At 48.6% G+C, this 23,790-nt stretch overlaps 1 protein-coding gene across 7 annotated transcripts in view; it reads left to right on the forward strand.

Moving 5' to 3' along the window:
* The window catches only part of LSAMP (limbic system-associated membrane protein), a 965,359-nt gene that overhangs the window by 681,180 nt on the left and 260,389 nt on the right, over window positions 1–23,790 (forward strand). For 2 of the 7 annotated variants that reach the window (XM_025143669.3, XM_025143690.3), the window contains exon 1: window positions 16,805–17,063. The exons of the other annotated variants lie outside the window; for them this stretch is intronic. In XM_025143669.3, the coding sequence (XP_024999437.2) occupies window positions 16,837–17,063 (227 nt within the window). In that variant the 5' untranslated portion in view covers window positions 16,805–16,836. Of the gene's footprint in view, window positions 1–16,804; window positions 17,064–23,790 lie in introns of those variants that run through there. 7 annotated transcript variants of the gene reach the window in all.

Consider the following 23,790-nt stretch of genomic DNA (forward strand, 5'->3'; position numbering starts at 1 on the left):
TGGAGCTGCACACCTCCCAGCCCTGCAACTGCAGCACCAGGTAGTACGGTGCTCCTGGCAGGATGTGCTTCTGTCACAGGTCAGCATGGATGGTGCTCTCCCTCGGCTGCCTCGCTAAGCTCCTTAAGCAGCTCTGGCAGGATGTGCACATCTCGTGTTTCCGAGGAAAGGAGGTTATCTCCCTCCCTTTCCCCAGGACTAGCCCCATGTTTCTGGGACATTTTGGTCGTTGCTTCGGAGGAGGGGCCGCAGCTGGGAGATGGGATGTCAGGCTGCAAAGGGAGAGGGTTCCCTCTGTCTTGAGGTCCTGCAGGATGACTTTCATTCCCTCAGCTTTAAAGCCTGACTCTGCTAGCACCCCCCTCACCGTCTCCCCTGCCGCTCCGAAACATAACTCATCATGACAGCCTTGTGTTTGGAAAACTCCCAGCATCTCGCTCTCAGCGCCTGCAGACCCACTGGTGACAACACAAGGGGAAGAGCTAGATGGGGAAAAACTATTAGATGGTCTGTTCTGACCGTGCCCTGAGCAGATCTTTACTTTCACAGAGAGATTGGTAAGAGATTTCTGTACAGAGATCGTATCACCTCTTACATCTTTGTTACACGTCTACTTCAGAGCGAGCATGCAGCAGCAGTTTAGCAGTGCAGAGTAGCTCCAGCCTGTAGCTTGAAAGGAAAATGTAGGAGGGAATGAAAATGGTATGCAGTTGGAGAGAATTGAAGGCAACGTACATAACGATAATATTAGTAAAAACATTCTGTTCCTCCAAATTGTGGTGCGGAACATTCAGCGTGGCACGGAAGACGGGGTATTCTCAGTGCATCTGGTCCTCGGGGGCCTTCCACATTTATATATGCTGTTGCACTGGTAGGCGGAAGAACGGGCGGATGGACTAATCTATGAAGGGGAGAGAAATGTTTTCCTATTGTAAGCCCTAATGTTCCTGAAGGAAGCCACTCCTCTGGAACTTCGTCTACAGCTTGTTAGAATTGAATTATTCTGGGAAGTTTGAGTACGACTTTTTAAAGCTATGGCATTTAAATACTCCCCTGCTACGGACATTAGAAAAATGTTCTGAACGCTATACTGGCTCATCTCCTAAATGACCTGGCAGCAGGTTTGATTCATCTGTTGGCCTTGCTGAAGGTTGATGACTTTTAGCGATATTTTGGCATGGGGAAGTTAGTCAGGGAATTGCAGAGAGGGAGAATAAAAATAGCTTGTGATGGACTGTCCACAGGGAAAAGGGTAATGATCGGCTCCTTAGAGTAGGGCTGGGAAGGGAGGAGGGGGCTGAAAGCTGTAAGAGGTGAGGAGGGCTGAGCAGAGCTGCTGGGGTTTGTCTTCGACCAGGAAGATGGAATGGGATGTTTAGGGGACGATGCTGTACATCAGAGGCTCTGTCAGGTTTAAGGGTTCGTTTTTAACTCCGTCTTCGGCAAGTGAAGGGGAACGCTGAACCTTAATTTGAATATTGAGAGGGAATCGTGTAATTCCTGCCAATGCAAGATCAATTCCTGCCTGCAAGATCACGGTCACGAGGTTGTCAGGTTTTGTATGCAACTTCCCTACTTGACGTTAAAAAAAAAATCTCCAAGCAACGAACACACAAAATATCCCCCACAATCAATTAAAACATGAAAAGAAAAACACAGCCCTTCTTTCTGTTTGCCCACTTCCACCTCATTCTTCCTGCAAGCACAGAGTGAGCAAAGGCAGGGGCCCAGTGCTAGGGAGGGGATGAGAAACAGGAGGACCTTAGCTGAGCTGGGACACGTGTGGTAGTGCAGGGCAGCTGCTGCAAGCTGAGGAAGCAGGAGACTGTGTCGCTGCATTACATTTGGCCATCAGGTAGAGTTGGAAGCAATTTAGTGATGGAGTCTGTGCTGTATGGTCACCACCAGAGTACCTTTGCTGCACTGCTCTGGGGCCGTCAGCAGGACTTGCAGCTTGCCCAGTGCTTTTGATAGTCCTAGGACAGGGACTAATGTGGCCTTTTATGTCTTCTGAAATGGAACTCGTTGTTAGCTGGAAACAAGATGGGTCCCATTCCCATTCCCGTCCACTCTCTGATATCAGGAGAAATCCACCAGAGCTTCTCAGGTGGTGCTCAGCCCCCTGGGGAGCTGGGACCTGGCAGGATCCAGAATCTGGTTTATGGTGTTTGAGTTTTTCCAAGCGTCAGCTTTTTGTCGGTCTGCTTCTGAGGCGCTAATGAAAACTAACAGGTAGCTAGGTGTCCAGTTTCCATTTTGACTAGGTATTTTTCAACAATAGGAGGTTTCAGGATGACAGCATGTATGGGAACTTGCATCCTAACGGGCAGTTTCTTAAAGTTCCACGTAGCAGGATGGCCTGGCATTCAGTGACCAGCAATGGCGATGGCACCGTTTATGTGACCCTGCAGTATGAGTAATTTCTGCAAACTCTGTTAGTGGCTGCCTGGTATTTTGCTGATGTTCCACGTGTAGAGCCGTGTGGAGGATAAAGGCACTTCAGGCCAAGTAGCAGCCCGGCATCACGACAAAGCTTATGCCCTATACATCCATTTTAAAATAAAAGGAAAAGCTCTTCAGATTATACTTATAATTAGCATATGATTTATAACAGGGAGCGCTGAGTTGAGCCCTTTACTAGAAATGAGAATAGGCACGTTCAAAGGTATAATGCGACATAATAATACGGTCTCGGCGGTAAAATTGTAACCCTGCTTATTAGTGGTATTGTTGTGGCACTTAAGGCCAAGGCTAAGTCGAGGCACCCTTTGTGTTAAGTGCCGTGCGGGCGAAAGCGGGTCCCTGGCCATTAACTGGGATGGGTAGGGGCTGGGGGAGAGGGGGTGGCCCAGGGTGACCGGCCTGGCCCCGGGGCGACAGCCCAGCAACATCTCCATTAGGCTCAGCCACATACCGCAGCCCAGCAGACGTGACAAGCAAGGCTTCCCATGTGCATCCCGCTCTTCTTCTCTGGCACACGCTGCCTTTGTGGTCAAATAGGGTGTGTGCACGTCGAGAGGGTGTGTTGGGGTCTGCGCGAAAGGGTCCGTTCTTTGCTGATACTTTCCTTCAAGAAAACAAAATAAAAAGAGTTAAACTATAAAAAGAAGTATATAAATGCAGTAACAGATGATGTTGCAAAACTTCCAGGTCTGGCAGCAGATGGTGCCATTATATGAAGGCACACACGCGTACATAGATGTCTGTGTGTATACATATGATAAAGGGAACTGCGATACGTACGGGAGATGGGCGTCTCTCCTTCTCACACGTGCACACGCACGGCGTTACACACCAGAGCAGCCAGTGGGGAGCGGGGAGCTTGTCATGGAGCTTTTCCCCCAAACCAGGACAAACCCATTGAGAGAAAAGGTTGGCTGGAAATTAGGACAAGGTTCTTCTTTTGGTGGAATTACGTATGTTCAACAACACCGTGCGTACGCTTTGCATTCAGAAAGATGGAGGAGGAGAGGTAGTATCAGCCAGTATGGCTTTAACCTCCTCTCCTGAGCCTGCACGCGCACTTCAGTTTGCAGCTGAGCACCATATGCTTTCCTACATAGTTGACATTAAAATTTATATAGTGGGATGTGTTACCTTGGAGTGTCTCGGAGCCGGTACCTCTTCCACACCGCTCCCCTCCTCTGCAGGTCACAGGGAAAGATTGAGCCTTAAAATAGCTTGCAGTTACCGGAATTTGCAGTCTCGTAACTATAAGTTTTCAAAATATATATTACACGTAGCTGCCCTTTCCTTCCAGACCCATAGGCTTCCCACTCTGACAGAGCTGCGGGGCCGCCGCTCGCTGCGACACAGCTGCAGGGCTCCAGCAGGCGCGCCGCAAGGCTGGATGGAGCCATTTTCACCTCCTTGTGTTGTCCATCAAAATTCACTCTGGTTTGTGTGAACTCTGGCTCTCCTGGAGTAAGAGCAATGGAGGGCACAAAGGTGAAGTCGGGAATTTACTGAGTTTTCTTTTACTCTTCTCTGGCTCAAGAAGAAACGAATGTGATTTTCAGCTGAGTCTGACACCAAAGCATTTGCTTCAGGCTTCAGGCACATCTAACATGTCTGGTTTTATGGTAAGTAATGGGAACTAATAACGCTGAGTTTCACCTCTGCCTAGAAAGCAGCTATTTCAAAATAATCCCAGCAGCCAGTCTCCTCGGTGCACGCCTCATTCTGCAGATCTTGTTATTGGGAGCAACTCGGTTGTGTGGGAGAGGCCCGCTCTGACCCCCAGGTGCCCCCGTTGTGCAGGGAGGGGAGAACCAACCCCGCTGCAGCCCAGCTGAATGCACCGGGGATGGGCTTCTGTAGCCAGAGGCAGCGTGATGGAGCTCTCCGCTGTCCCTCACTCTCTCCGTCCCAGGATGGCTGTTTGCTCTCAGTGAAGACACCGAGCCTCAGAGCTGCCTGTCCGCTTGGTTTTTGGTGCCTGGCCGTGCAACCAAAACCCGTGCTGAAACCCACCAGCAGGCAGCACTCATGATTTTGAATAGTAAATACAAATCTCTCCTCTCCCTCTGTGTCTCTTTCTCTGTTATTAAGCTGACAGGCACTTAGCCAATTACCCAGTCATAGTCTCAGCTGTATTTATGGAGGAGGAAGAGACAACGTGCACAGCTCCTGTCTTCAGGGCTTCAGCTGAGCCTCCCTTGCGTGCTGTAGAGTTTTCCCTTATGTGAGCTGCTTAAGACGCTTGGGGAAAGAAACCAATGACAAAGATGAGTTACGGGAGGGGAACGTGGAGAGCAGGCCAGGGGGCTGCTCCTCTAAGCCAGAGGCGTGGGCAGAACTTCCATTGTTTGCCATTGGTTTTGTGTTCAAGTTCGGCAGAACCGCGAGCGCCTTTGTTGCAAGGGGTCGCGTTGGGTGTGGAATGCGATGGCTGCGGGGCCACGCTCCGTCTTTTTGGCTGTGACAGGGCTGAGAGTCAGAAACTGCGGTGGCAGACTGTGAACGCGTGCCTTGAAATACGGGGCCGTGTGTACGTGGGGGACGTAGTGTGAATCCGTAGCTCGGAGCCAAGAGCCACCCCTAATCCCTGATGCATTGCGCCTAGAACATACAGCCCGCGCCAGCTCAAGTGTTTACTCCAAACAGCAAAATTTAGGCGAATAGCGCTGAAGTGTTCTGTGAATATTTTCATGAATGTTAAAAACGAATTCACTTTGGCTGCAGCTGTGCTTCCTTTGTGTGTGCTCATGCATCCTTTTTTTGTTTCCCTCTCTCCCCCGTGTATCATCCGAGTGGATGAGCTTTCTTTGCCCCAGCGTTCACGTACGGAACGTTTTAAACAAGATCATAGATGAGGAAACAAGGTTCTAGCTGCAACTTCTGCAGCTGGCAGCCTGTGGCTCTGCAGATCTGCAGGCACGTGCCCTTCTCTCCCCAGGCACTAACTCGGTGCATATGCCTGCGATGCTTTTGATGTGTATTTATACGGGATGTTGCTTGGGGAGCATTGGACATGGTCCTTGCAACACCTCATCAGAGCCTGGGCGTAAAAGCAGTGGAACAAGCAAGATGTGGAGCTGATCGCAGCTTGAGCCACAATAATTTATGTGCATGTGACAAGAGAAAATTACCTTTAAACTCTGCACCCAACCAATCAATCTTGCAGCAGCCTGTTTTTGCTAGGGAAGGTGCCTCAGGCCAAGCCTATCAAGCTCAGAAAAAGAAAGGTTAAAATGTTCTACCATCATAATCTCTTTCTTTTCCTTTGGAGGAGAGGAGCCACAGTGACAAAGCCAGGCTGACTCCTTCACAGTGAGCCCCCTCCCGCCCCCAGCTCAGATTCCCAGAAGGAGTCGGCAGGAATTTCTGTGGTCCGACCCCGACTTCATCTTCTCAGGGAACAGAAAGCGTGCGATGGAGGGGACCAAGCACCAACAGGCATGCTGGAATTAGAAAGCGCTTGAGAAAGGGGAAGCATCACCGTGGCAAGGCAGCAACCCTACCGGATGGCTGCAGGTAGCACAGGGACTTCAGAAAACCCCCTTGGATCCAGGCTGTCCTCCGAGCCTGCAGCAGAGGGACATGGGGAGTGATTAATCCCTGCAAATTATTGTCCTCTCCTTGCCAAATACAATATAACGTGATCCGTAGTCTCCCTCTCTGCAGCTATGGAGCACGGAGCCTGCGCCAGCTGCAGCAGTTGTTTATTGGAGCCCTGTGGTATTCGAGCCCCCCTCCTTGTGTGAGCTGGGGCACGTGTGGTTTGCTGGAGCCTGTTGGTCCCTTGAGAGCAGGCGCATTTATTAGCAGTTCCCTCGGGCCAAAGGACAGTGAGGCTTTAAGTGCCAGGGTCAGGGCTATGGTGGAAGAAGATGGGCAGGGAATGCTGCACCCTCCTTTCCTTATCTCCTTCCCCTCCTTGTTTGCAGCTTGCTATTTCTCAGATGGACTCTATCCTCTATGGGTTTGCTGGAGGACTTAGCCCATTTTGAAACCTTGGCAAATACAGCCCCTTGTAATGGCTTTCCCCCTCAACTTTCCCACTGCAGGCTGTTTTCTGGAATGGATCAGCTCAAAGTGAACAGAGGCATGCCTGTTTATTTAAAGCCAAAAAGGCAGAAAGTATAAACATTAAAAAGTGTGCATAGCCTGATCCTTTCTCACTTGTATGGTACATAAGGCAGCCATGGTTTTGGATAGCAAGTAATTCAAGGCAGTATGCTTTAAAGTGTGCTCAGTGTGGGCAGCAGTAACAGGTGCTCCTATCCTAATGAGGGACAGAGAAGGAGTCGCCTCCTCCACCAGCTGAACTCACTCTTTAGAGCCTCCTGCTATTATACCTACTGCTTGCTGACACTTGGAGTGTGTCAAGAGCAGATGCAGGACCTCACCTGCCTCCTTCCGCTGCCATCCTTGGATGCCTTCTGCCTCCAGGACAGGGGAGAGGGGCAAGCGTGTATGCCAATGTTTGTCAGGCGGGACAGGAAGGATGGTTAAGTTCATGCGGGGACAGAGGTGGCGTATCTCCATCTCTGTCTCCCTTCGTGAAGCCTGCACGCAGCTCCCTGTGTTTGGCATGCTCCCTGACCCAGCCTGCGACCTTGATGAAGCTGTCTGTCACATGTCTTCCATGTCTTCTCCACCTTCCCTCCCTCTGCTTTTTCTCCTTCTCATCTCTTTCTCACCCTTCGCCCCTGCTCAAGACATGCTCTTGGTCCTGACTCGAGCCACTTCCTTCTCTTCTTTGTCTTCCTCTCTCTTTGCTCAGTTGTCATCTCCTTCAGACTTCCCTTCTTCCTGGACCTGGGTGCAAGAATGGGGACCTGGGGGAGAAGCAGAGGATGATGAGGGAGCACGTGGAGGCTGTGGTGCTCTGGTCTCGTCTGCTTTAGATGACAGAGTGAGCTCTGAGCTCTTGCATGGAGCCCAGCCACTCAGTTAGCCACTGGTCTTCAGGCTGGGCCTGCAGAATATTCCCAGGGCATTTATTTTCTGCTCCAGTGCAGAACTCCTGATGCCTGTTTGTCCTCAGAGCGAGAACAGAGGTTGTGTCACCAGTAAAGCTCCTTATTTTCCTCACAGGAATGTAGTCACATCCCAGTGGTCTGCTGCTGCTCCTGCTTTCAATTTGCAGCCCAAGTTGGAAATGAGCGGAAGGTTGAGGCAGCTGACAGGCAAGAACTGAGGCTGCAGGCTTGCGTGAAAGCTGCTTTGCTGCAGTCTGCAGAAGACCACACTGCTCTGCTTCTTTCACGTGCTCTGTGGTTCTGCTGATAGAAGATAAAAGGGTGCAGAAGGTTTGTTTTTTTCCGTCCCGTCATGTCCTTCTTGGGTGAGAAATCTGATACTCCTGCACGATGCTGATTTGGGGAGACCCAGATTGGTGCTGGGGCTCAGACCTGGCCTTACACAAGCGGCAAGGAAGACAGATGCACTTACAAAACAGCAGTAGTGCAATGCTGTGGAAAGTCCTCAGTTTTTAAAGTGCCAAACCTCTCTGGCCATGAAGAGAAGCAGTTTGTCTTTAGCTGTTGAGTTATGATCATCTCAGACAGATTTGTCCATTGCAGGAGAGGCTTTGCAGAAGCTCTGGAGGCACCTCCGCACATTTGGCAGAGAACCATGAGATGCTAAGAACTAAAGCCAGCTGCTGGTGCTGTACAGGCATGGCCCTCAGTGCGGATAACCCTTTTTTATCCTCCTGTGGTACCTCTGTTTTGTGGGACTGGGTCTCCAAAGCCTTCGTGGCAACAAATGCAACCTGGCTGCCTTTACGCTTAAGGGAAACCTGAGCCTGGCATCCGTAATCAGGAGCAGAAGGTGCTGCAGGCAATCTGTCTTCCTAGAACTGCATTAAACCCATTTTAGCTCTTTCAGCTAAATATCAAATTATCTGTCCACCCACACATCCTCCCCCCTGCATCGACTGTGCTTAGTGATGGGCCATCTGTAGGACTTCCACCAGGACAAGGGGGTCCACAGGGGTTCTTGCGTAATGTACTTTGTGCGTGTTTGTTGGCCTTTCGAGTGGCATTTCTTCCCTTCCTATTGCTCTGGCTGGTCTCCAGTACTGGTGATGAATCAGAGGCACGCAGGTCTATCCATTTGAAAAGTGTGTCCCAAGGTGGAGCAACACACAGCTTCCTTCTCGCTTGTGTTAGGAAGAGGTGCTTAGGTGCAGGCCAACTGGGTCAAGGACCTTGAACATAATTGGGACAGTTAGCCTTTGAAATGACCTCTTTTTTCCTTGCTTAATTCAAAGCAGGAGCTGTTAGGCCTGAGGAAGAGGGGTCTAAGCATGAGATATGATTAATGACATGTAAGCATGTAAGATGCAAAAAGAAAGGAATAATCTCTTCTGCGGGAGAATTCAAGGAGGAATGGTTTTAGACTGCAGCAAGAGAGACGGGCGGAATGTCAGTAAGAACTCTGCAACAGTAAAGATAGCAAAACACGGGACCAAATTGCTCTGGGAAGCTGTAGCTCCATCACTAGAGGGCTGTAAGGACAGACTAGACGTGTACAAGGAGTGACAGATGCCACAAATGACGAAGTAGAACTGATCCATCCTTCACATAGAGGAACAGACTGGACGGTTCCTTTGGGTCTCTTCCCCTCTGCTTCTCTGCATGCAGCCTTTGGGCTCAGAGGATGGCAGGAGCTCGGCAGAAAGACATCTGAAGGCGGAGAGGAGTGTCCCTGGAAGGAGCCTTGTAAACCTGGCCAGAAGGTCCTTGCCCATTTCTCCTGCTGCATCTGCCCTTCTCCTTTCCATCCCAGGAGCACAACGTGCTCCGAGCTGTCAGTAGTTGGTGCCTCTCCACTCCATGCATCTTACACTAAAGTGGTCTGGCAGAAGGGGCAGGAATCAATGTCAAGACTGTTCTTAAAACCAATTTTCTGTTGGAGGGACACATATCTGTTCCTCATCTGCTGCCCTGGGAGGGCCGTGGGACCTAGAGGATATTCTGTCACACCTGTGGTAGGAAAATTGAGTTGAAAGTTCATTGCTTCTGACTGGAGAAGTTTGAAGTTGTTACTGAATGTTCACCTCATGAAGCATTGTCAGCATGTTCTGCTAATGAAATGATGCCTTTCCTTGCTGTGAAGTCACCTTTGCGTACTGGGATCTGAGCATGTGAAACTCAGAGGGGTGGATGTGGTACAGTGTATGAGTGCTGTTGGGGCCTTTCACCACGGGGGAGGTAGCATGTGACGTACGGCACAAAGTCTTGCATCCACTGCCGTGCCTCAGACCAGAGATGTGGGTGGCTTCCAGGGACAGCTCGAGCAACCAGAAGGCTCAGTGCAATGGGGATGCAGGGGAGGACAGGAAAGGATGTTTGGGGAGAGAGAGGAGCTAGTTTAAGAGAGGAAGAACTATCCAAGAGCAGGGGGGTGAAGAATGCGAAACAAATCTTGAGGGCCTGCTGTAAAGCTTGGATGGATGTCCTTTGTCTTAATCTTTCTCCAGCTGTAGTGACCAGGTTGTCGCTAACCTGATCGGGCAAGCTGCCAGAGGCTGTCTCCATTGCTCACCCATCGTCCGCTCTCGTCCCGTCTCCGACTCATGTTTTCTTGTCAGCATTTCTGTCCCACAGATCGATCCCTCCTTGGCTCATCCCAGTGATTTTTAAGCATAGAGAGAAACTTCCTCTTGGCGAGTGAGAGATAATCAAGCTGAATATTACCCATCTCTGAAGTGCAGGCAGTCTGTGAGTAGAGCCAAAGTCAATATCTTGGCAGATGCTGCTTTGCATTGATTTATCTTCTCTTGGAGTAGGCTGGATGGCCGCAAAGAAGGCAGCATGGTCACCTGGCCGAGCCCCAAAACGTTTGCAGGCAACATTAGCCTGCTTGATTCAGGATCAAGGAGCTGCTCTCCTCCCTGTCTGGGAGTAGGAGACTGTGGTGCCAAACTCACAACCCCCTCCTTTACTCTTGTGTTCACACCGGTGCTACTTCTTGTGCCGAGACAGATCTCGGGCTCTGAGCAGCAGCTCAGGGTGCTGAGCTAAGGCAGCCTCATCTGCTGGCTTAATGGAGCAAGAAAACAGCCGTCTGTGCTGCTGCTGGGGCAGGGAAGAGCAGCAGGGGACCTGCCCATGGGGAGCTTGCAGCTCAGGGGTTTTCCCTTGTGGGAAACCTGGATGTGTGGAGGAAAAAGGGAGAGGAAACTTCTCTGTGAGCAGGGAGGGCCTCCAGCAGAGCAGGCGGGGGGCTTTCAAAACCGCAGCTAAAGAGAAACCATGTGTATGATCTCAAGTAGCAGACAGCTGTGTACAAAACCCGGCCCCTCTGGCACCATCCCCTCTCCTCAGCTCCCTCCCCGGCTGAGCCCCTCGCAGCTCTTCTCTCCCCACCTTGCCGCTTTCACGCTAGAGCAGCACTGACACATCTCCAGCTCTGCATTCTCCCCGAGGGCCTGGCCAGATGCTGACTGTCTTCATGCCCAGTTGGGGACAGCAGGAATCGTTATAAAATAGCATCGATTCCTTGTGCGGCACAGAGAAAACTTTCCCCTACAAGTCCATGCCTTTGCTCCCGGGACTCGCTGGGATGTCTCTCAAATGTCACAGCACGTTTGCAGCAGAGAGTACCTCTGGAGGCTTCCTGTGGGCTCGGGTCTCGATCCAGATGGAAAATGGAACGAGTTGGCTGAATCTTTCCTCGCAACCTAATTCTTTCTGCCTCTCCTCGTCATTTTTATGTGAACAGAAGAGGCTTGGGACTGAAATAGGAGAAGCTGCAGAAGCGAGCACTTCACGTGCAGGAGAATGCTGTACTGGGGGGAAGGAGAGGGGCCTGGAGCAACGGGGAGCGTGGGGCAGGGGCAGAGGTGGGCTGAGCAGCTGGGGGCTGCAGGACTGCTGTACAGGCACGTGAGGGTGGCACGTTAAAGGAGGGCAAACATTCCTACAAGACAGCAATATGTTTTTTCCAGGATTAAACGGCTCCTTCTCCCCTTGAGTTGCTTTGCTGTGGCAGGAATCCGTGCTACGTGGAGGAGCCCAGAGCAACCTGTGCAGAAGCACAGCTCCTGGCCCCCGGGGCTCCCTGCCCATAGGCACAGCTGAGCGTGCAGCACCTGTGGGGCAGATGGAGCCCCTTCTATCTCCCCAGCTGACGCCAGCTCCGTTTGTCCCCTGCTTCGGCTCTGTTTCAGCCCTAGGCACCGCGTGCTGCTGCTGGGGCTGGTGTTGGCACCAGCACATGTTCCTTCACTGAGGGCCTACGGCCACGGGGCCGGTGCTGTGCTTGTACCATACATTATGCCATCCGCTTCTGTTTGTGATTTCTGCCCTGTCCTTGCTTGTTCTCTGGTTTCCTTTGTGTTTATTATTCTAATTTATTGAGTTACCTGAAGTGTTGCTGCAGACACCAAGGCTGCTTTGCAGAAATTAATGATTGTGCATTCTGCGTGGTGGTGCCTCGTGTAGATTTGGCTTTTATGTGATGGAGCTTAAAATATGCTCAGAGAAAATGAAAATGTTCACCTCTATTATAAGCACACGTAGATAAGTTGTTGTCAGATATATGCCAGAGCACGTGGAATTACTTTGAGACTGTTTTGCTCAGTAGTCCCTGCCATTTTTGAGCCTCAAGATACTTTAATTAATTTACCCTTTGAAACAAGTCAGGGTTGGTCACTCCATTCTGCAGTAGGAGAAACTGAGGCTCAAAAATGAGATGTGTTTAAGCAAATTAGTGGCTGGCCAAAGGCAGCTCGATTTATAGGTGCTCTTCAGGGCTGTGCTAAGTAACAGGCTGCTGCACCAAGATATCGCATGAAAGTCTCCTAGTTCTGAGCTGCATTAAAAGAGGAGTGGTCAGCAGGGAGAGGGAGGTGATTGTCCCCCTCTACTCAGCTCTTGTGAGGCCCCATCTGGAGTACTGCGTCCAGGCCTGGGGCCCGCAGTACAGGAAGGACGTGGAGCTCTTGGAGAGGGTCCAGAGGAGGGCCACTAAGATGATCAGAGGGCTGGAGCACCTCTCCTATGAAGAAAGGTTGAGGGAACTGGGCTTGTTTAGCTTGGAGAAGGGAAGGCTGCAGGGAGACCTCATTGTGGCCTTCCAAAATTTGAAGGGAGCATATAAACAGGAGGGGGAAGGCTGTTTACGAGGCTGGATAGTGATAGGACAAGGGGGAATGGTTTTAAATTGAGACAGGGGAGGTTTAGGTTGGATATTAGGAGGAAGTTTTTCACACAGAGGGTGATGACACACTGGAACAGGTTGCCCAAGGAGGTTGTGGATGCCCCATCCCTGGAGGCATTCAAGGCCAGGCTGGATGTGGCTCTGGGCAGCCTGGTCTGGTGGCTGGCGACCCGGCCTGTGGCAGGAGGATTGAAGCTAGAAGATCATTGTGGTCCTTTTCAACCCAGGCCGTTCTATGATTCTATGTTTCTATGATAATATAACAGAAAAGTGGGGGATGCGCTCTTCTGAGCTGTGGTCAGAAAGGCCCGAGCTGGCAGTTCCAGTTCACTGGCAATGAAGGTACATGCAGGGAACATGCAGCCTCTTTCGTGTTCCTGAGAAAGACACTGATCGCTGCTCACACTCAGCTCCCAGTGTGTGAAATGTAGATTCTGGTCCAAAGGACGAGCAGGCTGGTGCAAAATGAGCCTGCATTCATATATCTCTGTAGAGGATGCAAAAGATAAAGATAGCATTGTGGACTGTTGTGTTGTTTTAGATGTACTTATTTGCTTTTCTAGTAAGGAATAAATAAGAGTGTCTAAAGAAATGGTTGCACAGTGCTCAGCAGCTTACTGGGCTCTGCTGGGAAGATCTGGATGTGGCCATAGGAGATGACAGACCTGAATGTCTTGGAGGTGTGCAGCAGGTCCTTTCAGGGACTGCAAATCAGTTGTGTGTGCCCTCCCAGCTCACTGGGAACAAGTGTGTTCCTTGATGTGTCCGTGCCAGATTCGGTGTTCCTTGGAGATCACTCAAAGGGGGAATGTATGATGCAGGGTGGAATTCATAGCTGCTGGGACGTAAGCCATTTGCATAGTGTGGTCACTCCCCTCTCTTGCCTGAACGCTTAAAAATCCTGCAGAGAGAGTACTTTTCAAACTGACTCTTAATTAACATATGTGAATTTCCTCCCAAACAGAAGAATTTAGGAAATATCAGGTGATAGCAGAAGCCTTTTACAGCAGTATCTTGCATTTCTTAATCGGCATTGTGTAAGAAAATAGAAAACTCTCCTAAGTGGGCAAATATGCAAAATGACTTGCTGATATGAGAAATTTCTTCTGTGCCTTAGGCAGATTGTCTCCTGCATGTGGTTAGAAACAAGAGGATTTGTATCACAGATGTTGGGGGAAGAGGTTGTGAGGAGTTTTCCCATCACGTACAAAGCAAACATTGGTATTCTTGCAATTCACAAAGCTGTCTTGCGCTCCTTTTGTGAACAGTGTTTGGCCTTGGTAATACATAGGTGGCTCCAAAAGTAGTGCCTCCTATTTATCCCCATGGAAACTATAACAGATACAAAGAGCACAATAGAACTATTTGACAGAGCAGATTCTCAGCTACAGAAATCTTTTTTTCTCAACAGCCTCCATTAGCTATGAATGAGAGTAGTGCTTGTAAAAATCTGCATGACAGACATGACCCATTGCTTCACAGCTGCTTTGACAGCTTTGTTGCTAGGGAAAATGTTGCCCACGCAGTCCATCTTTCATTGGCCCAAGCAGATGGAAGTCAGAAGATGCCAAATGTGGACCATACAGTGGGTGCGGTAGGACAGTCCAGCCAAGACTGGCAACGTGTTCCATGGTCTCCCAACTGGTACAGGGCCTGGTGTTATCATATTGCAAGAGAAAGACTGTCTTCTTCTCTGACCTGACCCTGGAAGGTTGAGCCTTCAGCTCAGTCAGTGTCACAATGTAGTGGTCAGAGTTGATGGTTTGTCCATGTTCCAGGAAGTGCAGCGTAGTCACTCCTTTGCTATCGCATAAAACAGTGCGCATCACTTTACCCACCAAGGCCTGCATCTTGAACATTTTCTTCAATGGAGAATTCACACATCGCCATTCCATGGACTGTGCCTTTACAGAGCATTTGCCTTCTCTGTGCTCTCCATTATTTTGTTTATTGCTGGGCTATCTACTCTGATTTGTTTCCTCCCGATAGTAGAAGGGCCCACTCTTTTCAATCTCCCTTCTCACAGAAGTTTTGCCAGGCCTCTAACTCACTGCTGTCACCTGTCCCTGAACCTCATTTATTTCTATTGCATCTTGTGCAGATATGGTGACCTGATGTGGAATATTGTATTGCGGTGCAGCACTGTGCTTGGCCTTGGTTTTTCTCTCAATCTCCGTGCAACCTGTCATCATGTTTAGGTTTTTTTGCCGGTTCCAAGCAGAGGATTTTCAGGACTTTTCCATACGTAAATCTTCTTTTCTGAATGATTACAGTTAATTTAGAAGCCAACAAGATATCTCGGATTATTTTTTCCAGAGCGTGCATCACCCTGTGTCCTGTTCCCAGTCAGGGCTCTTGCATAAGGCAACACGTGTCTGAGCAGAATCTTTTTTTCCAGTTTTGTGTAAGCCAAGTTGCTGCACTGCCTGCTTGTACTCCTGTTTGATGGAGCCACAGTCTACTCTTCTGCTTTTTTTTCCTTTAAAATTCACTGTTTTTTAAGCAGTCTTCTCACCATCCCTGCAGGAAGGGTCCTGCTGCAGGGCGCAGTGCTCCTCTCATCACTCAAGCAGTCGCCTCTGAGGCAGAACCTGGCAATTATCAAATGGCACGTGGCAGAAAAAAAGTGAAGAAGAAGGATGTATCCAATTGAAACTGCAAGTGGAGTTTGGGATGGCAGATTGTAATTAAACTAATCAGAATTCAGACATGACTACCATCTTCGCACCCGGCGCCTTTGAAAAGTGTCAAGCAATCTTTGATTATAAATGGTCTCTTCCTTTATACTCTTATCATACTAAAGATGTTGTCCAAGAATGCAGTATCTCATGTAGTAAGTCCTATGAGGCTAAAAGGTACTAAATAGCTTCTTTTGCCAGAGAACCAAAGCCACCTGTACAAAGCCTCTGTGGGCTCGAGCACAGTAACATCCCCAGAACTCTGCTTTTCTGCACAGTATCCACCTGAAGCCTCTTTTCTGTATCTTTCAGAGGTCATTATATCCTTTTTTGTTGTTGTTGGTGGTGGTGGTTTTTTTTTCAGATGGAAGTAGGAAGCAGCAGCATTCAGGTGGAAGTAGCGGGCATGGAAGCTGTTGAATGAGGCGTAGCCATAGAAATCAAGAGACAGAAAAGGAGAGGTATCAATACAAGCTTCCTTACCACAAATGCTTTTAGGCTTGCCTGTTACTTGATCACTTATTTTATGTAATTACTTCAATCGAACTTTCTTTGAGCTGTGTTATTTCATACGGAACAAGAAATCCATTTGCCTTGTAAGAAACTTCTGAAACCGTGTGGCTGACCTCAGTTCCCAAAAGAGACCAGGGGAGAGTTCTAACATGCAAAGGAAAAACGCTTGTGCAAAATACAAGAAAATTGGCTGGCATGGTTTTGACCTGAAATACGCCCTAATAAGAAGCTGGTTGCAAAAGCTGAGATCACGTGATGCTCAACAGTAATCCAGCTGTGAATAGTTGATTCACTGTTTTTTCCCTTATTTAAACTGGGAGAAAAAATAAGGACATTCTTAGTCTGTGTTACTGAAGAGCAGTAGATTTAGGTACGGCTCTGTAGAAAGAGCCCCTAGTGCTTTTGCTCTCCAACCTGTTGTGTTTTAGTACAGGAAATGTGTGTTGGTATATATGTTTAAAATCTGATAGGTTGGCAGTAGTAGCAGACGTCAAGATCTCTCTCTGACCTTCTGGGAGGAAATCAGACTCCTGTATGTGCAGGGCACTACTTTCTTCCTTCTTTCTGGAAGCGTGCAGTTGCAGAGTCCTTTCGGATAATCAAGGCTCCAGCTCTTGACAAAATAAAACAGCCTTTCATAACAGCAGCACCTCCTTCCCACATCTCCTTTCCTCCCAGAGAGCACTTTGCCTCCCACCACGTCTCTGTGAGTCCCCTGTTTGTTCCTCCAAAACATTTTACAACTCTTTAATGAGACACGTATCTCCAATTTACTACTATTTAAAAGGGTAAGCAGTTAATGTCATAAGACTGAGAATGCCTGGTAATTAATTATTAACTCCAAGGACCTAGCTATCTCTCTAACCAGCCTTGTCTCAAATAGCATCTCTCTCAGTTAAAACCTTTGTTCACAGTAATTAAGTAGGAAGGAGGAGGAGCATCGTGGAGTCTGCCCAGCCAAGTCTAGCTAACACCAAGTGCAGCTCTGCCAGGCTGCCCTTTCATCTGACTATCTGGCACGGGCATCATGGGAAAACAAATTTGCGTGACCCCACATGCACTCCAGCTTTGTCCAACAGAGACTTCTGCAAATAACTCAACGGGATCCCTTCTGCTCCCTACTGCCAGAGCACGAAGCTGGTTGGGATCGTCCCCATCTCTGGTAGGGCAGCCTGTCCTGGGAAGGCTGCAGCCCTCAGCCAGCAGTACTCCTGCTGTGCTCCCAGAGACTGCAGCATTCAGAGCTGGAAGCAGGTTTGTACGACTGGCCCTCAGCACCTCTGCAGCATCCTGTAGCGCTTGGCTCAGGTTCTGCTCTTTAAACAGCATTTAGCCTAGAGTTTTGCAAGCAGAAATGCTAGCGTGTTGGGAACAGATGTTTGTTAAGCGTATACGGTGCCTTATGCAGAGATACAGAGCAAGATGATTGAGGTGAGAGCCTGTGCTTTGCAGTGGGAATGTGCTGAAAGCATTAATGGTGGGTTTACAATCTCAGGTTGAGGCTGGCTTGCTGGATGCAGGACTCTCACCTCCTCAGTGAGAAGTTTTAAATACAGACGTGTCCAGATGCAGCGATATCACAGGAGATGGCATGACAGGTGGGAGAGCAAGACGGGGAAACCCATGGTGTGTTCTCTACGCTGCTGACTCACTGTGTGTGAGTTTTGGCATCCTATTTCCACTTTCTAGATCTCCCTTTCCTTATCTACTCTTTGACAGGGATAAAGATGCTTAACACCTTCCAAAACCGCCTTGAGCACTGTGAAGGAAAAGTGCTAAATAGCACTGGGGAAAAGCAGGGGTGCTTCATTGTCTCCCGGCCAAATTTCGCTTTGTTTAGCTACTTAATTGCCTCTGTACTTTCAGCTAGAAGAGGTATTCTTCAGAGCTTCCTTAAACTGTCTTGTGGTGCATCTGTGCACTGCTAACAAGCGAGGCTTTTCAAGTCTAAAGGGAGATGCCCTTCTGTGATGACTGAAGTGATCGCTCATTGTTCCTTCCCCATCTCCCAAAGGTGCTGCCAGGCTTTAATGAACTATTCATCAAGTGCTTTGAGATCTTTTGATGGAAGCAGTCCAGGCTAGTACATGATTCTCACTGCCAGGGAGAGGATGACATCCAGCCATTTGCTGATTGCCTTCATCTGCAGTCAATGGCCCCTTTCTTTTGGATGGGGGCGTCCAGCAGCAAAAACCCTGCTGCAGAGTTAACATGTGAAGAAATAGGAAGCTGTAACTGTGTCAGGTTCTTTTATTGAAATGTTTTTAATTGGCTAGATCTGTGGAAAGGACGGGCAGGTTGGGTCTGAGATTTCTACAGGGTTTTTTTTTTTTTTGGTGTGTGGTTGTTTGTTTGTTTGAGTCAGGGCTTGCCTTCCTGTTGTGGCTCTACTGCACAGAATAGGCTGTTTTTGCCAACTGCTCCGAGTCTGATGCTGAGTTGATCAGAGCTGAGCTTTTGTGTGCATGGCTGTCTTCTGTGCAGTCCTTGTAATTTTACCTCTGCAATAAACTTCTGCGCATAGTGGGACTCGAGTGCATCTGCTGTGACAATAAATCCCGTGGCCTCAGCATGGGATCCCTTGTCTCTGTGTGTGGATGGATGGCGAAGCAAGTAGGAGATGGACACATCAGTGAGGGGGAAGTCTGAGCATCATGCAGATGTCTGCCCTGCCTGGACATACATTTACCTGTTTCATAGTGCCACATTATTTCTCTGTCATATTTTGAAAAGGCTGATCCTCAAGCAAGACAATACATTTCACTCCTGCTGTCACAAACTCCTTCCCTCCCCCTGCTCCAAGCAGCCTGTTTCTGTGTGCTGGAGGAGCCTCTCCTTGCTCTCTCACTCCACAAAGCCCTGTTTCTTCTTTCCTCCTTCATGCCTCTCTTTCTAATTACCCTTTTCGTCTTATATTTCCTTTGTTTGTTTAACCTCTCCCTTATTCAGAGACACACGTTCCATTTCTCTCTCCTGCTGGCAGTGCCGTTTCTGTACCTGTGTGCAGAAGTTGCCCCAACCTCCTGGGCTTCAGTTACCCTTCTCGCATAGCTGTCTTCTCCCTTGTGAAGTGCTTGGAGGTTCCTTTATTCCTGCTGCGGCCATACCTGTGAGTCAGAGCTGCGAATCCGTATCCCTTTTGGCTGGGCCCTGAGTCCAGAGAACAAAAGGGAGAATCTTCCTTCAGGGAGCTTATGCTCTGAGCAGCGGGGATAAGAGGTGAGAGCAGGCGGCGGGCGCACAGAAAGCGCGAGATAGTGCAGGTCAGCGTGATATTGGCAGCCAGGCCCTACAGAAGTGCCTAAATGGTATTATTCCCACTTCTTTTTCCCCTTCTGCTCTCTTTTTCTACCCTTTTAATCACCTTCGGGTCGTCTTTTTCTTCCGTCCTAGAGATTACAGGGCTTTGTCACTTTGTCTCCAAGCAAAGGGAGAGAGCGCAGAGTGTTTTCATTAGGCCAGGGGCTGGAGGGAAGGAGCAAGCCGTGGTATATGCTAGCTTTAATCTTTATGGTAATACTTTGGTAAATATCTGCTGTTCTTTCTCTCCTGTCAGTGTGGCAGCCTGTGAATGATATGGAGCTGAGATCAGGGGAAGAAGAGGGAACTGCAGAGAGGATTAGAAGGTTAAGATAGGATTACGAGGTCAGAATGGAGAAAAAAAGAGAGAGAGAGAAAAGAAATAGCAAAAGAAAGGAAAAGAAAATGAAGTGTAGTAGTTGGATAGTGGATAGTGGAAAGGAAGGCAAGTATACAGGGTACTGGAGAAGATGAGACTTTTATGAATGGGTCGATGAATTCAGAGGTCCTGGAGTCAATAGTCTCTCTAAAATGATTTATTGAACAGAAAATCATTTGTTCCATGTTGCTCCACAAAGGCTTTTCTTCTTCTTCGCTCTGGAGAAGGGGTCTGGCAGGGATATACAAACACCACAGTACCCGGCAGCCCTGCTCGGCCAGGAGAGCACAGCAGGAGAGATTGTCAGGAGAGGTGCGTGAGCCACCACAGCTACACCGGAGGAGCTGGAACTGGGAAAGTCCTTGCTCAACTCTGACAGCCTCCCTCCCTCCCTCGTGGTCCTGCTGTTCGGTGCCCTACTTTTAGGCAGCCTCCTGCTGAGAGTGACGGGGGGGGGAAAAAAGTGAAAAAGGTGTGAGTGCCTGCTTCCCTGAACTGCTCTGTGTGGAGCTCAGGGAACAGATTTGGGACTTTGAAGGTCAGGGCAGCTTCACTCCTGCTTTCGGTTGGTGTAATCAAAAGGAGAGAATGGGTGAACCACGTCTGGACTCAGAAGGAAGTGACCCAGACCATTGCACACATTTAATAAGTTTGGATGAATTAAACCAAACAGGTCAAATGCCTGATCTGCCTCTTCTCCTCTAAAAAATAATGACACAAGAGAAGCTAAAAGGAATGCGGCACTGGGTTTGGTAATGAAATCCTTGGAGCCAGGGCAAAACGAAGGCCTCCCTCGCTCTGTGTGAACTCAGCAATGCATCCAAAGCATTCACACCTCCAGCAATGCTAGTGGAAATGTGAGCGTTCTGTCTCTTTTTGCATGTCACACAACAAAAAGGTGTGGAAGCTGCAAAATGGCTTCCAACCCCTGGTCGGTGAGGGGTCAGTGGGACGCAGCAAGTGGGGAGCTGAGTGCAGTCTGTGCACACACGTGGTTTCCCAAGCAGTCTGTGGGGCCTGGCGTGTAGTCTGCCCTGTAGGCTCTGCTGCTGCATTAGCAGGAGTTCTGAAGGAGGCATGGATGCCTTTCTAGAGACACGGATTAGAAGGGAGCATACCACTTCCTCTGCTGTAGGCTCAGTGCTCTGCCTGTAGCCTTTACATTATTTTATATGATGCTGTTGTTTGACACTGCCTGGACATGTGGCACTTCCCGGTACTCAAGAAGCAGAGATGTGCAGTTCTCCTTCAGTTCCCTCTGTGGGCAAAAGTGAGTTCTGGCTGGTCTGTGCGCATCTGTGAGGAGCGTTTCTTCTCTTCTTCTTTGTGAGGAGCCTTATGAGGAGTGGCTGAAGAAGCTGGGATTGTTCAGTCTGGAGGAGAGGAGGCTCGGGGGAGACCTTATTGCTCTCTATAACTACCTGAAGGGAGGTTGTAGTGAGCTGGGGGTCGGCCTCTTCTGTCATGTGACTAGTGATAGGACTAGAGGGAATGGCTTCAAGCTGCGCCAGGAGAGGTTCAGGCTGGACGTTAGGAAATACTGCTTCTCTGAAAGGGTGGTCAGGCACTGGAATGGGCTGCCCAGAGAGGTGGTGGAGTCACCAACCCTGGTGGTGTTGGAGGAACGTTTGGACGTTGTGTTGAGGGACATGGTTTAGTGAGAACTATTGGTGATGGGTGGATGGTTGGACTGGGTGATCCTGTGGGTCTTTTCCAACCTTGGTGATTCTATGATTCTCTATTTCTGTTCTCTTCTCCTGAAACAGGTTCTACTCCTGTCAGGGCATGTGATCACTGCTTGTTTCTCTTCCTTAAAGGAATGAAAACTCATTACAGCTTTTTCCCTCCTTCCATCCTTCCTTCTCCATTCGCTCTTTGGAAAGCTTTAGGCAGCAAGTGCTGTGCTCTCTTACATCCCTGATACAACTCAGTCTTTCTGTGGAGCAGGGCTAGATGCTTGCTGTCAGCAGAAGTTGGGATGTTCGTAAAATGCAGGCACCTTTTCTCTTCACATTCACAGCCCTTCTGACCATCCCTTTCCCTCTGCCTCTGAGTCTTTCCAGTCCTTCATTTGCGCCCTTGCTTTCTGAAGTCACCCTGCAATGTGTCACTTTTTGGAGGTAATGCTGAGTGCAGCCCCACTGAAGCAGGGGCTTTTGCTCTCTTGGACTGTGTTCTCTCAACTGGTTAAGATCTCCAGAGGTGCTCATGGGCTTTATGTAATTTCCATCTGCATTCAGACAGCTAGATTCTGTTTCGTTTTATTTGCATTTAACAATAAGCTGCTTTTCCTTAGCTCTAAGTTGCAAATTATCAAAAGTCATCAAGCTCTATCCATTGAAATTAAATATATAGTCCCTAATCAAATCCAGGTCAGTTAATCTGACTGGCTGCAGAATGGTCCCAGGGCAGGACTAGGACAACTGCTGTATATACAGGGGTAGGAAATTCTTTGATGTATTTCACTAGGGGCCACACAAGACATTTCTGATATAATGTGATTGTTCAGACGAATGCCTAAGCTGCCTTGGCTCTGTATATTCATCTTTAATTACTAAAATAGGACAGATAATTCATAACCCTTGAGGTCTTTATTTTCTGACAGTGAAATTCAATGTATGCTTGGCCAAGGGGGAGAAAGGTATATTCCAAGAGCGAAAGAACAAAGTGAGAGGAGAGAATGAAGAAAGAAAAAAAAAAAGAGAGAGAGATTAAAATAAAAAGCATTCTGGAAATACGAGGGAGAATGAGAAGTAAATGAGGAGGCAGCATAGGACAGCCTAATGGTTAGTTGTACATCCTTTACTGTGAGGAATGGGACTGCATTAAACATTATCATGTTGTTGCTTGTTATCACATACAACTAGATGCACTGATCTTGATGGTTCTTCCACTTCTGTGTTTTGAGGAGGGGGGTAACAACCCTTTTAAGATAGGCAATTTATATAGGGAGAATGAGTGACAGTCCTTCCTCCAATAATCTTGAATTGTGTATGTGGTTGCATCAACTTACCAGCAGAGCCAGTTGTCAAATAATAGCATCTTTGAGGATGTGTTTTCACAGAGCTTGGAGGACAAGGTTCAGAGGAGGTGAGGGATGGAAGGGAGAAAATAAAAGCAGACAGAAGAAGATAATACAGATAAGGAGGAGAGACTCAAATCACAAACTGACTGCAATAAAGTCAGAGGGAATTAAGACAGACCACCAGGTAACAGCAGAAGGATAGACATCTAGATCCCAGCAAGTTGAGAGGCAGTAATGTTGATGTCCTATTGCTAGGTCGCTGCCAGTCAGTATAAATGCTGCTGTACATTCACAGCCAAAGGGGCTTAGCAAAGCTAATGAGCAAGGAAAGAATGAGGGACTGGGGAAGGAGAATTTCTCTCTTAAAACTGGCTGGGAGGGGATGTCTCTGTGCAAAAGGATTTGCAAGGCAAAACAGCACAGACTAGTACAATAAATAAGCCGAGCTAGGGAGACAGTGAAGGGAGGAATGGGAAGTCAGGTTGTAGTAAGGAAAAGGGAGAGCCTGGCATATTTGCCCTGTCTAAATCTGCTCGGTCCTAGTAATTAGAAAGAACATACTGAGAGTGCTCATCAGAGTTGCAAGTTTAATGACTCAAAATTACAGCAGCCTGACATCCATTAAGCCAAAGCATTTGTTTTGGAAGTGTCATTTTTCATGAGGGAACACTGTCAAAGCACTGCCCAGTCTTATGCTGGCAGAGCCTTCTAACGGCAACCCAAGACTGATGTGTCAGGAGCATACAGGGCAGGAACTAGGGGCTTTGGCAGAGCCAAGTGTGAGAAACTGAGAGGTGAGCAAGCAGGGATGCTGCAGGGCAGGAGAGGGACACTGGTAGGACTAGGCGAAAGCATACCTTGTACATTCCCCTACTTGGACATTGCTGTTTGTAAGTGTTTACATGCATCTACATTTTTCATTTAAGGGAAATGTAATTTCTGCTTTGTTTCACTGTGCTTGGATGGTGGCATGAAGTCTGTCACACTTAGAGGCTGCAAAGAAGCAGCTGTCCTTAGTCATGGGGAACAAAGAAGGACCTGCTTTGGTTCTTGCCAGGTGTGGTGGTCATTTCTGGGCACAGAGGGGTTATGGCAGGAATCAGGCAGCACTGTTGTTCAGCCAGTCCCCAGCTGTGCTTGCACGTGCTTGCTCCCTGCCTTAGTTCCTCCCTGCAGCAATGTGCAGGCAGCAGGATCTGTCCATTTCACAGGAAGGCTAATTCATGGGCATGTGTTTTAGTGAAGATCACTAACAATATTGAAGAAAAGCAAAGTAT

The sequence above is a fragment of the Gallus gallus genome, chromosome 1 (genome assembly GCF_016699485.2).
Source record: "Gallus gallus isolate bGalGal1 chromosome 1, bGalGal1.mat.broiler.GRCg7b, whole genome shotgun sequence".
Lineage (NCBI taxonomy): Eukaryota > Metazoa > Chordata > Aves > Galliformes > Phasianidae > Gallus > Gallus gallus.